The 17,953-nt window shown below is 38.6% G+C and overlaps 1 protein-coding gene across 4 annotated transcripts in view; it reads left to right on the top strand.

Moving 5' to 3' along the window:
* Positions 1–17,953, top strand: part of LOC139953565 (solute carrier organic anion transporter family member 2A1-like) — a 59,705-nt gene that overhangs the window by 24,175 nt on the left and 17,577 nt on the right. Inside the window, exon 2 of one of the 4 annotated variants that reach the window (XM_071953010.1) lies at positions 6,763–6,873. The exons of 2 other annotated variants lie outside the window; for them this stretch is intronic. In XM_071953010.1, the coding sequence (XP_071809111.1) occupies positions 6,793–6,873 (81 nt within the window). In that variant the 5' untranslated portion in view covers positions 6,763–6,792. Of the gene's footprint in view, positions 1–6,647; positions 6,874–17,953 lie in introns of those variants that run through there. One more of the 4 variants, XM_071953009.1, reaches the window with a different exon arrangement.

The following is a 17,953-nucleotide window of genomic DNA, read 5'->3' as shown; positions in this document are numbered from 1 at the left end:
CGTCCTAAGTTATGACTTAGTGTATTCCAACATAATGCATAAAATAACGAAATTTTGAAAATTTGAACTCAATTGGTCGTCGAAGTTCCGAGAGAATAATGGAAGAAAAAACACCCTTGATTCACAAAATGTGTGTTTTTAGATGCTTGAGAGAGGCTTCAGGCCTGAAGTCTTTCTCAGATTCAAATATTTGAGTGAGAAATTACCTCTTTCTCAAAACTACGTCAGAGGTCAGAGCAGGCTCGTTACCAGGATTTGTTGTTTATTTTTTGAGGGGGGGGGGAATGTAAAAAAAAAAAAAAAAAAAAGTAGATAAAAGTAGATAAACACACGGTTTTGTCGCAAACTAAATATATACAAGTACATTGGTACCTCACAATGCAAGATAACAATGGGAAACCGCTTCCGATTGTTTGCACGTCACACGCATGCAAGTAATCGCCTCTTAACACCACCGCCATTTTCAGAGTCTCGGAGAATAATGCAGAGCGAAAACAAAACATAATCGTTTTCAACGAAACTCGCATGCTGCAGTGTTTGCTTATAGCTTTGCGTGGTTAGAAGCTGTAAAGCAGCTTTTGATTGTATCTTTTGAAAAACATCACCTCGAAGTACGTGTGGTTATTAGGCCATTGAAAGGCAGTGGACACTATTGGTAATTACCCAAAATAATTATTAGCATAAAACCTTACTTGGTGACGAGTAATGGAGAGAGGTTGATGGTAACAAACATTGTGAGAAACAGCTCTCTCTGAAGTGCCATTAGTTTTAGAGAAAGAAGTAATTGTCCACGGATTTGATTTCTAGACCTCAGACTTATAATTTTGAGGTCTCGAAATCAACCGTATAAATGCACACAACTTCGTGTGACAAGGGTGTTTTTTTCTTTCATTTTTATCTCGCAACTTTGACCACCAATTGAGCTCAAATTTTCACAGGTTTGTTATTGTATGCACATGTTGAGATACACCAAATGAGAAGACTGGTCTTTGACAATTACCAATGGTGTCCAGTGTCTTTAAAAAGATCTCAGTTATGCGTCCTCAAAGTCGAATTATGAGAAAACGTTACTGTCAGTAACGTTTCTCGGATTGTGTATTCCAATATGTCATAAGAGGGCGATATTTTGTATGTATGTTCTTATTCGCGACGTCATCCAGCAGATTATTCTTCATTATTCTCTCTGGATTTCAGCAATATCCTAACGACACGACCAGCTTTTCAATTGAAAATTTTCAGATATTTTATTGTATATACAGATCTATATTTATAATAGGCTAAAAACTACATTTGGTTTTAAGTTGCACCACATCATCTTGTGGCGACTGCTCCTCGGTTCTGACACCCGCTGTGTTCCGACAACCCTATGTCCCGGGGGTGAAACATTGTGATTTTAAGGTTTTGGCTTAGCATTTGGATAAATTGTATTAGGAAAATAGAACACCGGTGTGACGAAACATAGGGATAGTAACCCACAAAGTGACGTCACATTTGGCAGATAGAGCCTTCTCAATAAGTTGACCCAAACTCTAGAATAAACTTCCAAATCACATCATATCAGGGGCACAACATCCCTGCCAACATGTTCAACGCACTTCTGAAAGCCCACTTGTTCCAGGAAACCTATAAAAATTACTTATTTCTTTCATCTGTGCCTTAGCGAACTTCCGACCAAACCTTTGGTGGTAAGCGCTTTATAATAATTCTAGCTCTGTCCACTCGTAAACTAAAAGTGACCAGCAAAATAAATGCGCCTCTTGTAAACAAGTGTATCTTATGGTTTATTGACACTGTGATTAAACGAACTATTGATTTGGGTCCATCAGGAACACTTGAACCCGGAACCTCGCCTCCTTACCCAAAAGTAAGTCGCCACTCGAACCGGACTCCAGATACGAACCCGTCGGGACAAGTAATTTTTTTTGTACACCACAGCCAGGGGTTTTTAGTGAAACACTGCAATTGCCCTGCGATAAACGCTGTCATGCACATCTCCCCCATTGCGTGCTCATTGTCCACAAAGCACCCAAAGACACTGGACACTATTGGTAATTGTCAAAGACCAGGTTTCTCACTTGGTGTATCCCAAAATAAGCACAAAATAACAAACCTGTGAAAATTTGGGCTCAATTGGTCATCTTAGTTGCGAGGAAATGATGAAAGAAAAGACACCCTTGTTGGACGAACTTGTGTGCTCTTAGATAGGAATAAAAGACTTCTAGCTAGAAGTCTTGTGATATTTTAGTGAGAAATTATCTATTTCGCAAAAACTACGTTACTTCAGAGGGAGCCGTTTCCCACAATGTTCTATACTATCAACAGCTCTCCAATTCTCGTTTCCAAGTCATTTTTAAGTTAATATTTGTTTTGAGTTATTTATGCACATCTCCGTCATTGTCCACAAAGCACTATAACGGCAAGGCACCCCACTATATCTCAAAACTACTTCCAGTTTACACCTTCGATCAAGCTCCATGCTTCTCCTCATTGAACCCAAATCTCGACACCCCTGTGGTGGCAGGTCTTTTTCTTCAGCTGCGCCACGCATCTGGAACTCTCTACCAGTTTGTCTGAGATCTTGTCTAAGTTCCAAAAATGTCAAATATCTTCTCAAAACTTATCTTAATTGTTCCAGGTATTCAAGGACTACTTTTGTTGTGACTGTTTCCGCTTGTTTTGTTTTTGGTTGTAGTGCGCCTTGAACACCTAGCAGGGTGGATACGTGCGCATTACAAGTCCTAATTAATTATTAATGGAGGATTATTTCAAAAGCGATGCGATGTAGTCTCAAACTCAAGGCGGGAGTTGGCAGTGTTACAATACAAAACCCTTCACTGCATGCGGTGTAAAAACAAAATATATGCCACCGGGACCGATACAAATGTAACCCGTATCTTCGGCAGTGTGTTTCTTTTTATACAATATTGTAGGTCACTTGAATGGTCAAGTACTCTTTATTTGACAAAAACCCCCAACCCAAAACGATAATCAATCATCATAAATACGTCTCTTCTCAGAGTCAATCAAATGACTGAATGGCCATTATGTTTAAAGGAGCACGTTGCCTTGGATTGGACGAGTTGGTCTATAAAAAGCGTTTGAAACCGTTTGTTATGAAATGCATATGGTTAGAAAGATGTTTTAAAAGTATAATATAATGATCCACACAAGTATCTCTCAAAATTGCACGGTTTTCTTTTTACGTCGCGAACTATCACGGTTGGCCATTTATGGGGGTCAAAATGTTGACTCCCATAAATGGCCGACCGTGGTATTGGACGAGGTAAAAAGAAAACCACGCAATTTCGAGGCATATTTGTGTAGATCATTGTATTCTACTTTTACATCATCTTTCTAACCATATGCATTTTATAATAAACGGTCAAAAAACGCTTTTCAAAGACCAACTCGACCGATCCAAGGCAACGTGTTCCTTTAAAGGCATTGACACTATTGGTAACTTCCCATAATAATTATTGGCATAAAACCTTACTTGGTAATTAACGAGTAATGGGGAGAGGTTGATAGTATAAAACATTGTGAGAAACGGCTCCCTCTGAAGTGACGTAGTTTTCGAGAAAGAAGTAATTTTCCACGAACTTGATTTCGAGACCTCAGATTTAGAATTTGAGGGCTCGACATCAAGGATCTAAAAGCACACAAGTTTGTGTGACAAGGGTGTTTTTTCTTCCATTATTTGTATTTGTATTCGCAGTTTCGACGCCAATTAAGCCCAAATTTCCACATGTTTGTTTTTATGCATATGTTTGGATACACTAAGTGATAATACTAGTCTTTGACAATTACCAAACTTGTACTGTGCCTTTAAACCAATTCTCGAGTTGTTGTCGACATAATACCGCGAATTTTTTCAAAAGCTCGGAGTACCATAAAAACGACCTTTGCATCTTTGTTCAAGAGCAGTTCAAGTTTACCATAAAGCTAGCAGTCGGACCAAATAGTTCAATCGGTCCTCTGCCGCCTTGGGGGTGGGCCGGGGGTTTGTCTTTTCTGGCAACAATTTAGACCACCATTATGTTGTCAAAAGAGGTCGCGGAAGTTTTCAGCGCAACCACGGTAACTTTACAGAGCCGCTAACTTAGTCCAATGGGGAACAGCCGTCACACTAGAAACTACCGCAACTATACGCTGTGTGCAAGCGTCGCAGGTGGGGGAACGCACGGTAGCTAGATTAACAAGAAACGCCAGTCACGATAACTTGTCGCGTAGCAACGGTAAACAAATGTCCAATGGGAACACCAAGCACCATCAAGCACATAGCTCTATGTAAAAATAAAGGGGAGGGGTAGGGAGGGGAGGGGTAGGGAGGGGAGGGGTAGGGATGGGGAGGGGTAGGGATGGGGCAGAGGTTGAGGAGGATGGCAAACCAAAATCCTGCTTCCCCTAACAACAAAATACAAAGTTAACCTAGAGAAAGCACTGCGTGCGCACTTTGCACCTTACAGTACGACTATACTCTACTTCCAAGAGGAATGTATTACACCATTTAGATAGATAGTGTGGTGGGAAGTTAATGTACACAAAAATTACATTGTTTTAAAAAAGACAGAAGACTATGGTGGCCCTGACGGGACACAGCCAGTCGTGAATATTTTTGCGACGTCGTGAATATTTTTGCGACGTCGTGAATTTATTCACGACAAGTCGCGAATATTTTTGCAACGTCGTGAATATTTTTGCGACGTCGTGAATTTATTCACGACAAGTCGCGAATTTTTTCACGACTAGTCGCGAATTTTTTCACGACAAGTCGCGAATTTTTTTACGACTAGTCGCGATTTTTTTCACGACTAGTCGCGAACATTTTCATGACGTCGTGAATATTTCTGCGACTAGTCGCGAATATTTTTTTCAGTAGCTTGAGTGTGTAATTACTGTATTCACGTTGACGGCTTAGTAAGACTAATCTGAAAGCTGTCCCGTACGATGATGGATCCGGAGGAGAATTCCGACTCTTGCAAATGGATGGTGGGTTATTTAAACAAAACTAACGTTGACGTATGGCCCTTACGGTAGGCCTACGAGGCCTGACGTTATAGTTTTACTAGTACTTTAGTAGGAGTAGGCTATCCTATGCTAGGCAATAAACGTTGGCACTTTCACTCTTCAGATAAAACATAACGTTATATGTCACCCGAGGTAATTTTACAAACAACCCAATGATAAGTTTAATTATAATGTGTTGACAATTTCAGCAAATAAATTTGACAGTTTTTACCTGAAATGTTAGAGCAATTTGCGTTGTTATTTCCAACTTGAAACGCGAGTTCGTTCCGTCACGGCAGGGTGCAACGCATCACGTAATCCCCCACCAAGTTTAACTGAAAGATTAATCCTTTGGCATTCAGAATTATTTGGGTTTGGAGTAATTCAACCTTGAAAACCCCCGAAATATTGATGAAAGTCAGACACTGTTTTTTCGAACTTCGATAACAATTCTACTGGATAAAACATGGCCCCATACACATAGCTGAGTGGCTACAATCTTCATAGCTTGGCTCTCTACGCGTGCCGTGTAAGAATTACACACTCAAGCTACTGAAAAAATATTTACGACTAGTCGCGAATTTATTCACGACTAGTCGCAGAATTATTCACGACGTCGTAAAAAATATTTGCAACTAGTCGTGAAAATATTCGCGACAAGTCGTTAAAATATTCGCGACGTCGCGAAAATATTCGCGACTTGTCGTGAATAAATATACGACGTCGCGAAAATATTTGCGACTAGTCGTGAAAATATTCGCGACGTCGCGAAAATATTCGCGACTTGTCGTGAATAAATATACGACGTCGCGAAAATATTCGCGACGTCGCGAAAATATTCGCGACTTGTCGTGAATAAATATACGACGTCGCGAAAATATTCACGACTGGCTGTGTCCCTTCAGGGCCACCATAGAAGACAGAGACGAACTTATTTATTAAAATTAACCATTGGCCGAAACCAAAGCACGGGACGCGTGCCCTGAAATCCCTACAAACCTACTTCAAAAACTTTCAATCGTAAAAAAAACACAAAAAAAACCAAAAAAAAACAAAACAATGACCAATCTCAATTTAATTGTACTGGGCCCAATTTCATAGCACTGCTTGGCACACAAATTTGCTTAGCATGAAATTTCTTCACCAACCATATTTTCATTTGTTGAATACATGCTTGTTACTGTATTCAAAACCACGTGGAAATTTGGTTGGCTATTCTGTTTTTTATTGAGGCAAAAATTTCATGCCAAGCAAATTGTTGTGATTAGCAGTGCTATGAAATTGGCCCCTGTTCATTGTACCCAATAAACCTTGAACCACTTTAGAACCTGTCTCCCTAATAAATACAGCTTTTCGATTGCGTCCAATAAACCTACTCAGAAAAAGGGTATCACAACACAAAAGTATTATAACAAAAAATGCACGTGTTTGATGACCTACAACCCTCAACAAGTTTACACAAAAATGCATGAACAATTACCGTGGTCGGTAGTAGGGGGGTGCTTTAAGCTTTTGTTTACCAACAAAGGATCAAAAAGAACCCGCCTTAACGTGCACAGCGCAGCAAGGCCTTGTTTTTTTTTGTATGGATGGACCGCAGAGGCCGGCCCGTTGCCTTCATTCACATTGGCCCTCTGTGCATCAAGGGGAGAAGTAGGTATAAGCTTAGCGCACCCGAGCTCTAACATCATTACGCACGGACTCAGTTTGTAAAAACATTATCTGAACTTCTCGCAACTTGTGTCCGAAAAACAGTCTCCTTACCGTGTTTTGAGGAGCACCATCATGGGTGTCCAGGACGGAGACGACGGCACTGGTTTCGTCGACAATGAAACCTTAACCATGGATATTGGAACAGATAACCCGGTAAGGTACAACAGATTGAGTAGTAGTGGTTGTTCTTTTCGGTAGGTGCCGTAGTTTGTGAAAGCCTCACACCATTCTGGAAAAACCACACCCCAAGGCCGATCGTGGACTTCGTTGAAAACAAATTTTACCTTGAACCTTTTGCAAAAGAGAACTACGGAAAATTATCCGTATATCCTGTCACCACTTGTTGATTCGTTATGAGATAAAATAGTAATTAGAATCTATTCTAATTTACTCAAATAAATTCCTGGTTGTAAAAGTGAGTGACTAAGTGGTGGCAGAATTTTGAAAACTTTCCAGGGAAATATTTCCGTATCCTGCCACAACTTTCTCTCCCATTGCTTACAAAAAAGGGATATTTCATTTGCGTATAAAATAAGAGTCTATTTTATTCCATAATTAGAATGAAAATGTGGTGGCATGGTACAGAAACTTTTCCCTGTGCGAAGACGTCCTAATCCTGCTACCACCTTTTCACTCATTTGTACTCAAAAGAATATTTCATTTGAGTAAATAAGACTCTATTTTATTTCATAATTAGAATGAAAATGTGGTGGCAGGTTACAGAAACTTTTTAACTAGGGGAAGACGTCCGTATCCCGCTACGATCTTTCATTCATTTGCACTCAAAAGAATATTTCATTCGAGTGTAAGATTCTGATTTATTTCATAATTAGAATGAAAAAGTGGTGTCAAGATACAGGAACGTTTTCCAGGAAATATGTCCCTATCCTGCTTCCACCTTTTCACTCATTTTTCCGATTTTTTTTTCTGATTTGAGTATTACATACTAATTTATTTCATTACAAATGAAAAAGTGGTGACACGATATTTACATTTTCCCTTACGTCGCTCAAAAAAAAACTTTACCCAGAAATATTGTAAAAGGAAAAGCAATTAATCCTTAACAGGTTGAACCTGATGAGTTCGAGTGAAAACTTAACAGCTAAAATATTTGTTTTTGCTTAAAAAAGATCAAGGAAGTTTAATGCTTGATTTGTTAGTCAACATTCATTGTAGAAATTAGCTTGTAAGCTACGCTTGCTTGTGTAGTCACGTCCAGCATAGATAGCTCGTTATACGTGTAGTTTGCTGCTTAGTAAATTTGTAGAATAGTGGTTTTATTGTTTTAAAAAATGGTTGCTTTTGTCAAAATTGCTTTTAGGTTTAATTACACATTCATATGTTTATTTAATTATAGTTGTAGTGCTAATGATGTTACAAGTTTATCGCAACAAGTAGAAAATGCAGTCTTTAAAGGCAGTGGACACTATTGGTAATTGTCAAAGACTAGCCTTCACAGTTGGTGTACCTCAACACATGCATAAAATAACAAACCTGTGAAAATTTGAGCTCAATCGGTCATCGAAGTTGCAAGATAATAATGAAAGAAATATAACCCTTGTCACACGAAGTTGTGTGCGTTTAGATGGTTGATTTCGAGACCTCAAGTTCTAAATCTGAGGTCTTGAAATCAAATTCGTGGAAAATTACTTCTTTCTCGAAAACTATGGCATTTCAGGGGGAGCCATTTCTCACAATGTTTTATACTATCAACCTCTCCCCATTACTCGTCACCAAGAAAGGTTTTATGGCAATAATTATTTTGAGTAAATACCAATAGTGTCCACTGCCTTTAAAAGTTTGATGAGGTTTGCGGTGGCACCATGTGTAAATGTTGTTGAGTAGTGTTGGCTCTAAAAAGAATTGGTGGTCGAAAACTCAACGCTTCGATCAGTATGCTCTGATCTAATTTCTACATCCATTCTCTGATCATCTTCTTTGCGATTTTTTAAATTTAAAGATCTGTTTTTAGAACTTACATGGGAAGAACATCTTAAAATCTGTAAAATATTGATCCATACGATGACCTAGAAGTAGAAAGGCCAATCAGTTCATGCTTACAGCATTAACAATGCTTCTTTTTGTTATCCCCGCATGCAAAATTAACATACATTAAGTTGTTGCAGTGCCCGCTGCTAAAACATAGGGTTCGAACTGCCTCTAGCTACCGGGCAATCTCAGTGGTCTAGTTGGTATGACACTAATCTAGAATTGCAAAAGTCGTGGGTTTGAACTCCACCCGAACATTAATATTTGTCTGTGACTTTTTTTATAACAATACTCTGTATACAGTGCTAACACACATCGGTTATGAGAAAAACTAAAATGAGTATTGACAATGCTGTTAATTACACAAGAACTTCAACATTTTCTTTCGAACTTTTTTTGACCCGGTCGTGAACCAAGATACTGTTATCAGCGTCCAACCCTAACAATGACCAGTGTACGCCGCGTAACACTGGCGCACTTGAAGTGGTGCCTTCACTTGAAAACGCACACGCTAAAACAGTTAAAGGCACTGGACACTATTGGTAATTACTCAAAATAATTGTTACCATCAAACTTACTTGGTAACGAGCAATGAGGAGCTGTTGATAGCATAAAACATTGTACAAAAATGTATATCCCTAAAGTTACGTAGTTTTTGAGAAAGGGGTACTCTCTTTGCACTGGACACTATTGGTAATTACTCAAAATAATTGTTAGCATGAAACCTTACTTGGTAACGAGCAATGAGGAACTGTTGATAGCATAAAACATTGTGAGCAATTTCTCTCTCTGAAGTTACGTATTTCTATGAGACAGAGGAATTATCTATTACTTAAATAATCAAATACTTCAGGGTTGAAGCCTTCCATTGGGCATCTGAAAGCACACACATTATTTGTGCAACAAGGGTGTTGTTTCTTTTATAGTTTTTTTGCAACTTCGATGACCAGTTGAGCTCAACATTTTGAAGGTTTGTTATGATGTCCATATGCTGAGATGCACCGTGAGAATACTAGTGTTGGGGTGGATTTCACAAAGGTAGTCCTAACTTAGGACTAGTCCTAGGCAATGCTAAGAGATAGGACCAGTCCTAAGTTAGGATGAGTTACTGGTCCTAACTTAGGACTGGTCCTATCTCTTAGCATTGCTTAGGACTAGTCCTAAGTTAGGACTACCTTTGTGAAATCCACCCCAGATCACAGTTACCAAAGGTGTCCCGTACAATTGTGGTCCACAACTTGTTGATTCTGAACCACAAACTGTTTACCTTTAATAGAAATTGAGAGTTTACATGTGTAACACACCAGCCGCAGTGTTTTACCCTAGGAGCTAAAAATGTCAATACAGTCATTGAGAATTTACTTTGATAAAACTTCTGATTCATGGTTGCATTCACCGTTGCCTAAACACAAACGTTATGTGCATTATTTGGGACTTAAACCATGGCCAACAAATACCTTACCCGTACATGTACATTTTTGGTGACTCAAAGATAGTTAACATACCATCATTTGTCATTAAAATAATGCCACCCCCCTTTTCTGGATTTAAGAGGGTATGACATTCCGGGTGTGGAATTCGATTCTTTCTTAAAGACATTCTCTCGTTTCGACTGGAACTATCAAGCCGATTATTCTTCTTTTTTTTTTGAAAGGGTAGGGGCACCAAAGCATTTTCTCCAATTGGTAAAGGGCACCCTATGAGGAAATTGTAAATTGTCTACTTGAGCATTTTAAGGGCAGCAAGGCAATGCCCGGGGGCACGGAGGCAATCGCATTCGTTGCCTCCGTGGAGTATTATGCCTGAATAATATATCATCTAAATAATTGTGCTACAAGTTCCAATAGATTACAGTGAATTTCAATTAAAAACTTCGAGAGAGAGAGAGAGAGAGAGATAGTGCATCATTTTAAAACCGCTCATTACAGGATGGTGGTACAATTTGTAACACAAAACACAATGTCCACAGATTTACATTAGACTTACACCGTTTGAAGACAACGAGTAGAAAGCGTCCCTTAAAATATAACCTGCCGAGGCGCTGTAATTTTTCAGAAATGAGTGAAACAATGTCACTAAAACACGTTTCTCACTGAGACGAACACTATTTTTGTGACTTTTTTTTCAAAATCATTTCTCAAAAACTACAGCACCTCTGCAACTGATGTTTTCAGGGAAGCTTTCTACGACATTCAAGGTTTAATGTAAACCTGTGAACTTTGCAATTTGTGTCCTACAATAAGTACCCAGACCCTAAAAGTTGGTTTCTTGTTGTCACGTTTGCAAGCTTGAAATCAACGAACCGACACATTTTAAATTCAATGGAACTCGGCCCCAGGCAGGCCCTCGCCAAAAACAAGGTCAAATTTATTATTACTATTTTGTACAACACTTGGCAATTTGTACAATGGATGTAAAGGCAGACATACATCACAATAAAATAACCTTGTAGGCCTACACATCGTAGGGTGTTATGAAAAAATAAACTTACCAGTGGTACGGAGTATTCGAAATGCAAGTTGAAAGAGGCACCAAAGCAACGTTTGTTTATAGCGTTAAAGAAGCCCCAGGAAAGTACAATATGTGAAAAGTGTGAGCACCGTTTTTTATGTACAAACTTTTTTTTTTTTTTCAAAGACTAGGACATGCACAATTACTCACATATAATTATTCGTAATCAAGGCCATACCTAATAGTCAGTTTAATACTTAGAATCAGGGAATAATCACTATTGGTAATTGTCAAAGGCTAGTTATCACAGTCGGTGTTTCTCAACATAATTATGCGTAAAATAACAAACCTGTGAAAACTTCAGCCCAACTGAAGTTGCGAGATAATAATGACAAGAAAAAACACCCTTGTCACTCGAAGTTGTGTGCTTTCAGATATCGAGACCTCAAATTCTAAATCTGAGGTCTCGAAATCGAATCATGGAATACATCTTTCTCCAAAGGGAGCCGTTTCTCACAATGTTTTATACTATCAACCTCTCCCCATTACTCGTAATCAAAAGGGGTTTTAAGATAACAATTATTTTGAGTAATATAACCAATAGTGTCCACTGCCTGTAATGTGTATATATTCATCTCCATTTGTAAAGGATTTAAACAACCGAACGTTTCTAAAACCCCATGAAACCTTCACTTTGGAAGTGTGAGTAAATTTAAGCGAATCAAAGTGATGAATATAAGGACCTTCATGCCAACCTTCATTGCTTAATAAGAAACTGTCGTACCAGCAAATGATTGTTGTTGGAATTCATTACAGCGCTTTGTTAAATGACCGTGGGGTTCTTGATTTTGTTGAAAACAGAGAACAAAACCCAAGGAGATTTCATTGATCTTAAGGGCTATTGTACTTGTTGAATAAGGATGGCAGTGAGCTGTACAATCATATGATCAACAAAATCACGCAAGTCGTTTATGAAGGCTAGTAAACCTTGGGCCTATTTCATAGAGCTGCTAAGCACAAACATTTGCTTAGCATGACATTTCTCCCTTGATAAAAACAGGATTACCAACCAAATTTTCACGTGACTTTCAGGAGAAGCATACACCGGCTGAACACCATTAAGAAGCAACATACAACAAATGGAAATTTGGTTGGTAATCCTGTTTATATCATGGAAGAACTTTCACGCTAAGCAAAATGTTGTGCTTAGCAGCTTTATGAAATTGGGCACTGATGAATGAACAACATTTCTCATCGTGTACTTACACGAGAATAACACGATTTATTAGACAATAATTCAAAACAATCACAGGAATTTAAAGTATTATTGGACTCGAGTCATAACGCAATGGTTGTCCTCAAATACAATACAATAAATATTCAAATTGTACGCACAATCACGATATACTTTGTATACGATAAATCCATAAACTTATCGTGTACGTAAAACGATCAATTCATATTGTGTACCAATAGTATAGGAGGTTTTTTTTTCATTCTCGTGGCGAAAATACTCTTCTGTAGTTCCTAAATATCCCCAAATAAAGTACAAATAAGTGCATTATGAAGCCCAGTATCGGCCCCATGCCACACCAGGCAATTTAAAGGGTCTATGTAACTTTTGTAGGACAAAAAACACAATGTCCACAGATTTACACTAAACTTAAACAGTTTGAAGATAATGATAGTACAAAGCTTCCCTGAAAATAATACGTGCTGAGGTGCTGTAGTTTTGGGGAAATGAGTAAAACAATGTCATGAAAATAATTTTCATCTCATGAGACGAAAATTCATTTAATAATTTACAAACGTATTTTCATGACATTGTTTTACTCATTTCTCAAAAACTACAGCACCTCAGTAAGTAAGATTTGAAGGGAAGCTTTTCACTATCATTATCTTCAAACCCTGTAAGTTTAATGTAAATCTATGGACATTTTGAAAAAGTACCCAAATCCTTTAAAGGCAACCAGTTCCACTCAATTTCCGGTAACCTATCATAACAAAGAAAAAATATATTCAGTCGAATCATGGAATACATCTTTCTCCAAAGGGAGCCGTTTCTCACAATGTTTTATACTATCAACCTCTCCCCATTACTCGTAATCAAAAGGGGTTTTAAGATAACAATTATTTTGAGTAATATAACCAATAGTGTCCACTGCCTGTAATGTGTATATATTCATCTCCATTTGTAAAGGATTTAAACAACCGAACGTTTCTAAAACCCCATGAAACCTTCACTTTGGAAGTGTGAGTAAATTTAAGCGAATCAAAGTGATGAATATAAGGACCTTCATGCCAACCTTCATTGCTTAATAAGAAACTGTCGTACCAGCAAATGATTGTTGTTGGAATTCATTACAGCGCTTTGTTAAATGACCGTGGGGTTCTTGATTTTGTTGAAAACAGAGAACAAAACCCAAGGAGATGTCATTGATCTTAAGGGCTATTGTACTTGTTGAATAAGGATGGCAGTGAGCTGTACAATCATATGATCAACAAAATCACGCAAGTCGTTTATGAAGGCTAGTAAACCTTGGGCCTATTTCATAGAGCTGCTAAGCACAAACATTTGCTTAGCATGACATTTCTCCCTTGATAAAAACAGGATTACCAACCAAATTTTCACGTGACTTTCAGGAGAAGCATACACCGGCTGAACACCATTAAGAAGCAACATACAACAAATGGAAATTTGGTTGGTAATCCTGTTTATATCATGGAAGAACTTTCACGCTAAGCAAAATGTTGTGCTTAGCAGCTTTATGAAATTGGGCACTGATGAATGAACAACATTTCTCATCGTGTACTTACACGAGAATAAAATGATTTATTAGACAATAATTCAAAACAATCACAGGAATTTAAAGTATTATTGGACTCGAGTCATAACGCAATGGTTGTCCTCAAATACAATACAATACAATAAATATTCAAATTGTACGCACAATCACGATATACTTTGTATACGATAAATCCATAAACTTATCGTGTACGTAAAACGATCAATTCATATTGTGTACCAATAGTATAGGAGGTTTTTTTTTCATTCTCGTGGCGAAAATACTCTTCTGTAGTTCCTAAATATCCCCAAATAAAGTACAAATAAGTGCATTATGAAGCCCAGTATCGGCCCCATGCCACACCAGGCAATTTAAAGGGTCTATGTAACTTTTGTAGGACAAAAAACACAATGTCCACAGATTTACACTAAACTTAAACAGTTTGAAGATAATGATAGTACAAAGCTTCCCTGAAAATAGTACGTGCTGAGGTGCTGTAGTTTTGGGGAAATGAGTAAAACAATGTCATGAAAATAATTTTCATCTCATGAGACGAAAATTCATTTAATAATTTACAAACGTATTTTCATGACATTGTTTTACTCATTTCTCAAAAACTACAGCACCTCAGTAAGTAAGGTTTGAAGGGAAGCTTTCCACTATCATTATCTTCAAACCATGTAAGTTTAATGTAAATCTATGGACATTTTGAAAAAGTACCCAAATCCTTTAAAGGCAACCAGTTCCACTCAATTTCCGGTAACCTATCATAACAAAGAAAAAAATATATTCAGTCGCCATGGTAAAATTACACCTTCAACTGTTAATTAATTTATTAGAAACCACTGCCGCTCCTTTAAAAACCGTGTAGATCGGTATCGGTAGCATTTACATTCGTACATAAAAACATTGAACTGTACAATGGTTTGTAAAACCGTCTAAACACACTTCCGGGAGGTGATTTGGACAACGTCCAAAAAAAAAAACCTGCGACTATTGGTTGTTAATCTTAACCGAATACATTCACTGATATTTGTATGCCTTTCCATGTATTGGTGGAGTGTTTCTCAAAATGATATACAAAAGAAAACTGCTGTATAGACTTTTAATCAGATGTTGTTGTTGCCATTAGTTTATAGAGGGCTTACTAAACGTAAACCTTCCTTTTAAAGGGAAGGTACACGTTTGGTATTTTTCTAAGACCAGTCTTCTCACTTGGTTATCCCAACATAAGCATTTTAGTGACAAATTACCTCTTTCTCAAAATCTATGCTACTTCAGAGGGAGCCGTTTCCCACAATGTTTTATACTATCAACAGCTCTCCAATGCATGTTACCAAGTCAGTTTTTAAGTTAATATTTGTCTTGAGTAATTACCAAACGTGTACCTTCCCTTTAAACCATCTTTACCCATCACGCTAACCCCCCCCCCCCCACCAACAAAATAAATAAATTAATAACAAAATCAGTTTTTATTGTATATTTTCTGGGTTGTCCTCTATTGCCAAAAGCTAACAAAATTTGACATTTTCAATTTTATGTAATCGTTTACATACAGTGTGTTTATTTTGGTGAAGCGAGGTTTATTTTGAGTAAAACTCTCTCTCGTTGAACGACGTTTACAATGAACCACGAACTGTAACAAAACATGGAAGGGCGGGTCGGGGGCGGGGGTGTTGATAAACATGGTGTGAGAAGGTCTTCCACACACACGCCCTACCTAAGAAACAAGGCCCAATTTCATGGCTCTGCTTAACGTCAGCACAGAATCGGCGCTTACGGACGTAGGGAATTCTGTGCTTACGGCAAGCGTATTTCACGGGTTAGCGGCAAATTTGTGCTTCTGCGCGTGCGTACTCAACGTTACTAGGCATTCTAGGCTTACAAGGCTAGCGCAGAAATTCGGCGCTTGCACGTAAGCGGGGAATCGTGATCGTGAGCGCAGAATTCGGCGGTAAGCAGAGCCATGAAATTGTACCCTGGTCAGGCAAGGGGGAAAGACAAACCAGCTTTCTCCAGAAGACGATCAGAGCATACTGATCGAAACGTCGAGTTTAAACCAACGGTTCTTTTCAGAACCACCCCAACTCGTTTAGAGATAGTCATTACATGGTGTAACCGCAAACCTATATCGTATTTCCACCATGCAAAGTTTCAAGTCCTACTCAAAGAAAATCTTGCTGCCCTAACCCAAACATCGTACACATAATCAGGCCTGTGCGCTTCGTAAAATATCTACTGGAACAGTTCAAGGGCACCAAGGCAATGACTAGGGAGCATCGACGCAGTCGCTCCGTAAAGTATCATGGCCCAAGTTCATAGCGATGCTAAACACAAAAATTTGCTTAGCATGAAATTCCTTCCTTGATTAAAGCTACTACCAACCAAATTTTCATTTGGTGCATGTTGCTTTCTTACTGGTATTCAGCTGTTGTTTGCTTGTCCCTGGAAATCACGTGGAGATTTAGTTGCCATTATCAAGGGAGAAATTTCATGCTAAGCAAATTTTTGTGCTTAGCAGCGCTATAAAATTGGGCCCTGGTCTGCAAAATTCTTCGTACGAAGAGAGTACAAAGGGTAGATTTGTACAGACCAGATATTGGGTGACACCCTAATTCACCCAGACAAAAAGGGAAGTCTACTATTGTAAACAAAACGTTGAACATTTGAATCTTGAACTATTAAAGGGAAGGTACACGTTTGGTAATTACTCAAAACAAATATTAACTTATAAACTGACTTGGTAACGAGCATTGGAGAGCTGTTGGTAGTACAAAACATTGTGGGAAACGACTCCCTCTGAAGCAACGTAGTTTTTGAGAAAGAGGTATCTCACCCCACTAACCATTATAATAATTCTAGCTAGAAGTCTTTTATTCCTATCTGAAAGCATACAAATTCGTCCAACAAGTGGGTTTTTTTTTCTGTCATCTTTTTTCTCGCAGCTTCGATGACCGATTGAGCCCAAATGTTCACAGGCTTGTATTTTATGCTTATGATGGGATACACCAAGTGAGAATACTGGTCTTTGACAATTACCAAACGTGTACAGTGCCGTTAACACGAACTAATTTGCTATCAACAAATAACATTTGTAGCATGGGACACTGTTAGTTTGTTCGTGTGAAAAGGGCAATTATTTTGTGACCAGTGATTTATTTTTAATTTAGAGCGTGCCTCTTACAGACATACAAAATACACAGATAAATATCAATGTATATATATATACTCTTTGCACCGTTGACTAACATTATTTTACCTGACGGTTTACTCTATAAATATTGACCGAACACTTTCAACACTTACTTAAATCAAACTTGGGCCCCTTCCAAGTCTAGACCCAAACAACAAAACATCAAGACAGCCGCCAAGGATTTTAATGTAGAATTCATGATTATCCGTAATGCTACCACCGCCAACCCCCCCCCCCCCCCCCCTTCTTGGGTAACAACATAACACCCGACCGGGCTGTTCAAATGTTAGCACTATTCAGAAGTGAACAAAGGAATCAAGTACATGCGAAAAACCCTGAACCTGTTCAAATTGAACTTGTGATGTCAGGCATTTTGTCGAGAACGTGTTTAACTTTTATCCGGGACGGGGATAAGTAGGGGTAGTCAAACTAGAGGACAAAGCACACAAAGATTGCGGAGAAAATAAACAAACTGTGGGTGCGTTCGTTTAGCTTCCCTGGGTCGACCCAGCGGTGCTCACTAATATCATGGAGCAATTAATCTAGTTTACTGCTCCATGCTAATATCGCTCGGGTGAGCCCCTGACAAGAGCTAATCGAACGATCACTCACGGCTCTCGTGGTGACGTCATGCACCTGGGGCCAGCCCCCAAGTGACCCACTCCACAAGCAGGACACTGGGGGCTGACCCGGGTGAGCCCCGTCGAAGCTATTCGAACGTATCGGGAAGACCGGGGTCGACCCACGGAAGCTAAACGAACGCACCCTCTATAGGAAGTGAGAATTGATTTCTACCCTTGGTGTTATTTACATA

Source organism: Asterias amurensis, chromosome 22 (assembly GCF_032118995.1).
Source record: "Asterias amurensis chromosome 22, ASM3211899v1".
Classification (NCBI taxonomy): Eukaryota; Metazoa; Echinodermata; class Asteroidea; order Forcipulatida; family Asteriidae; genus Asterias; species Asterias amurensis.
The sequence above is the reverse complement of the archived record's forward strand: the minus strand, read 5'-3'. Positions and strand labels throughout refer to the sequence as shown.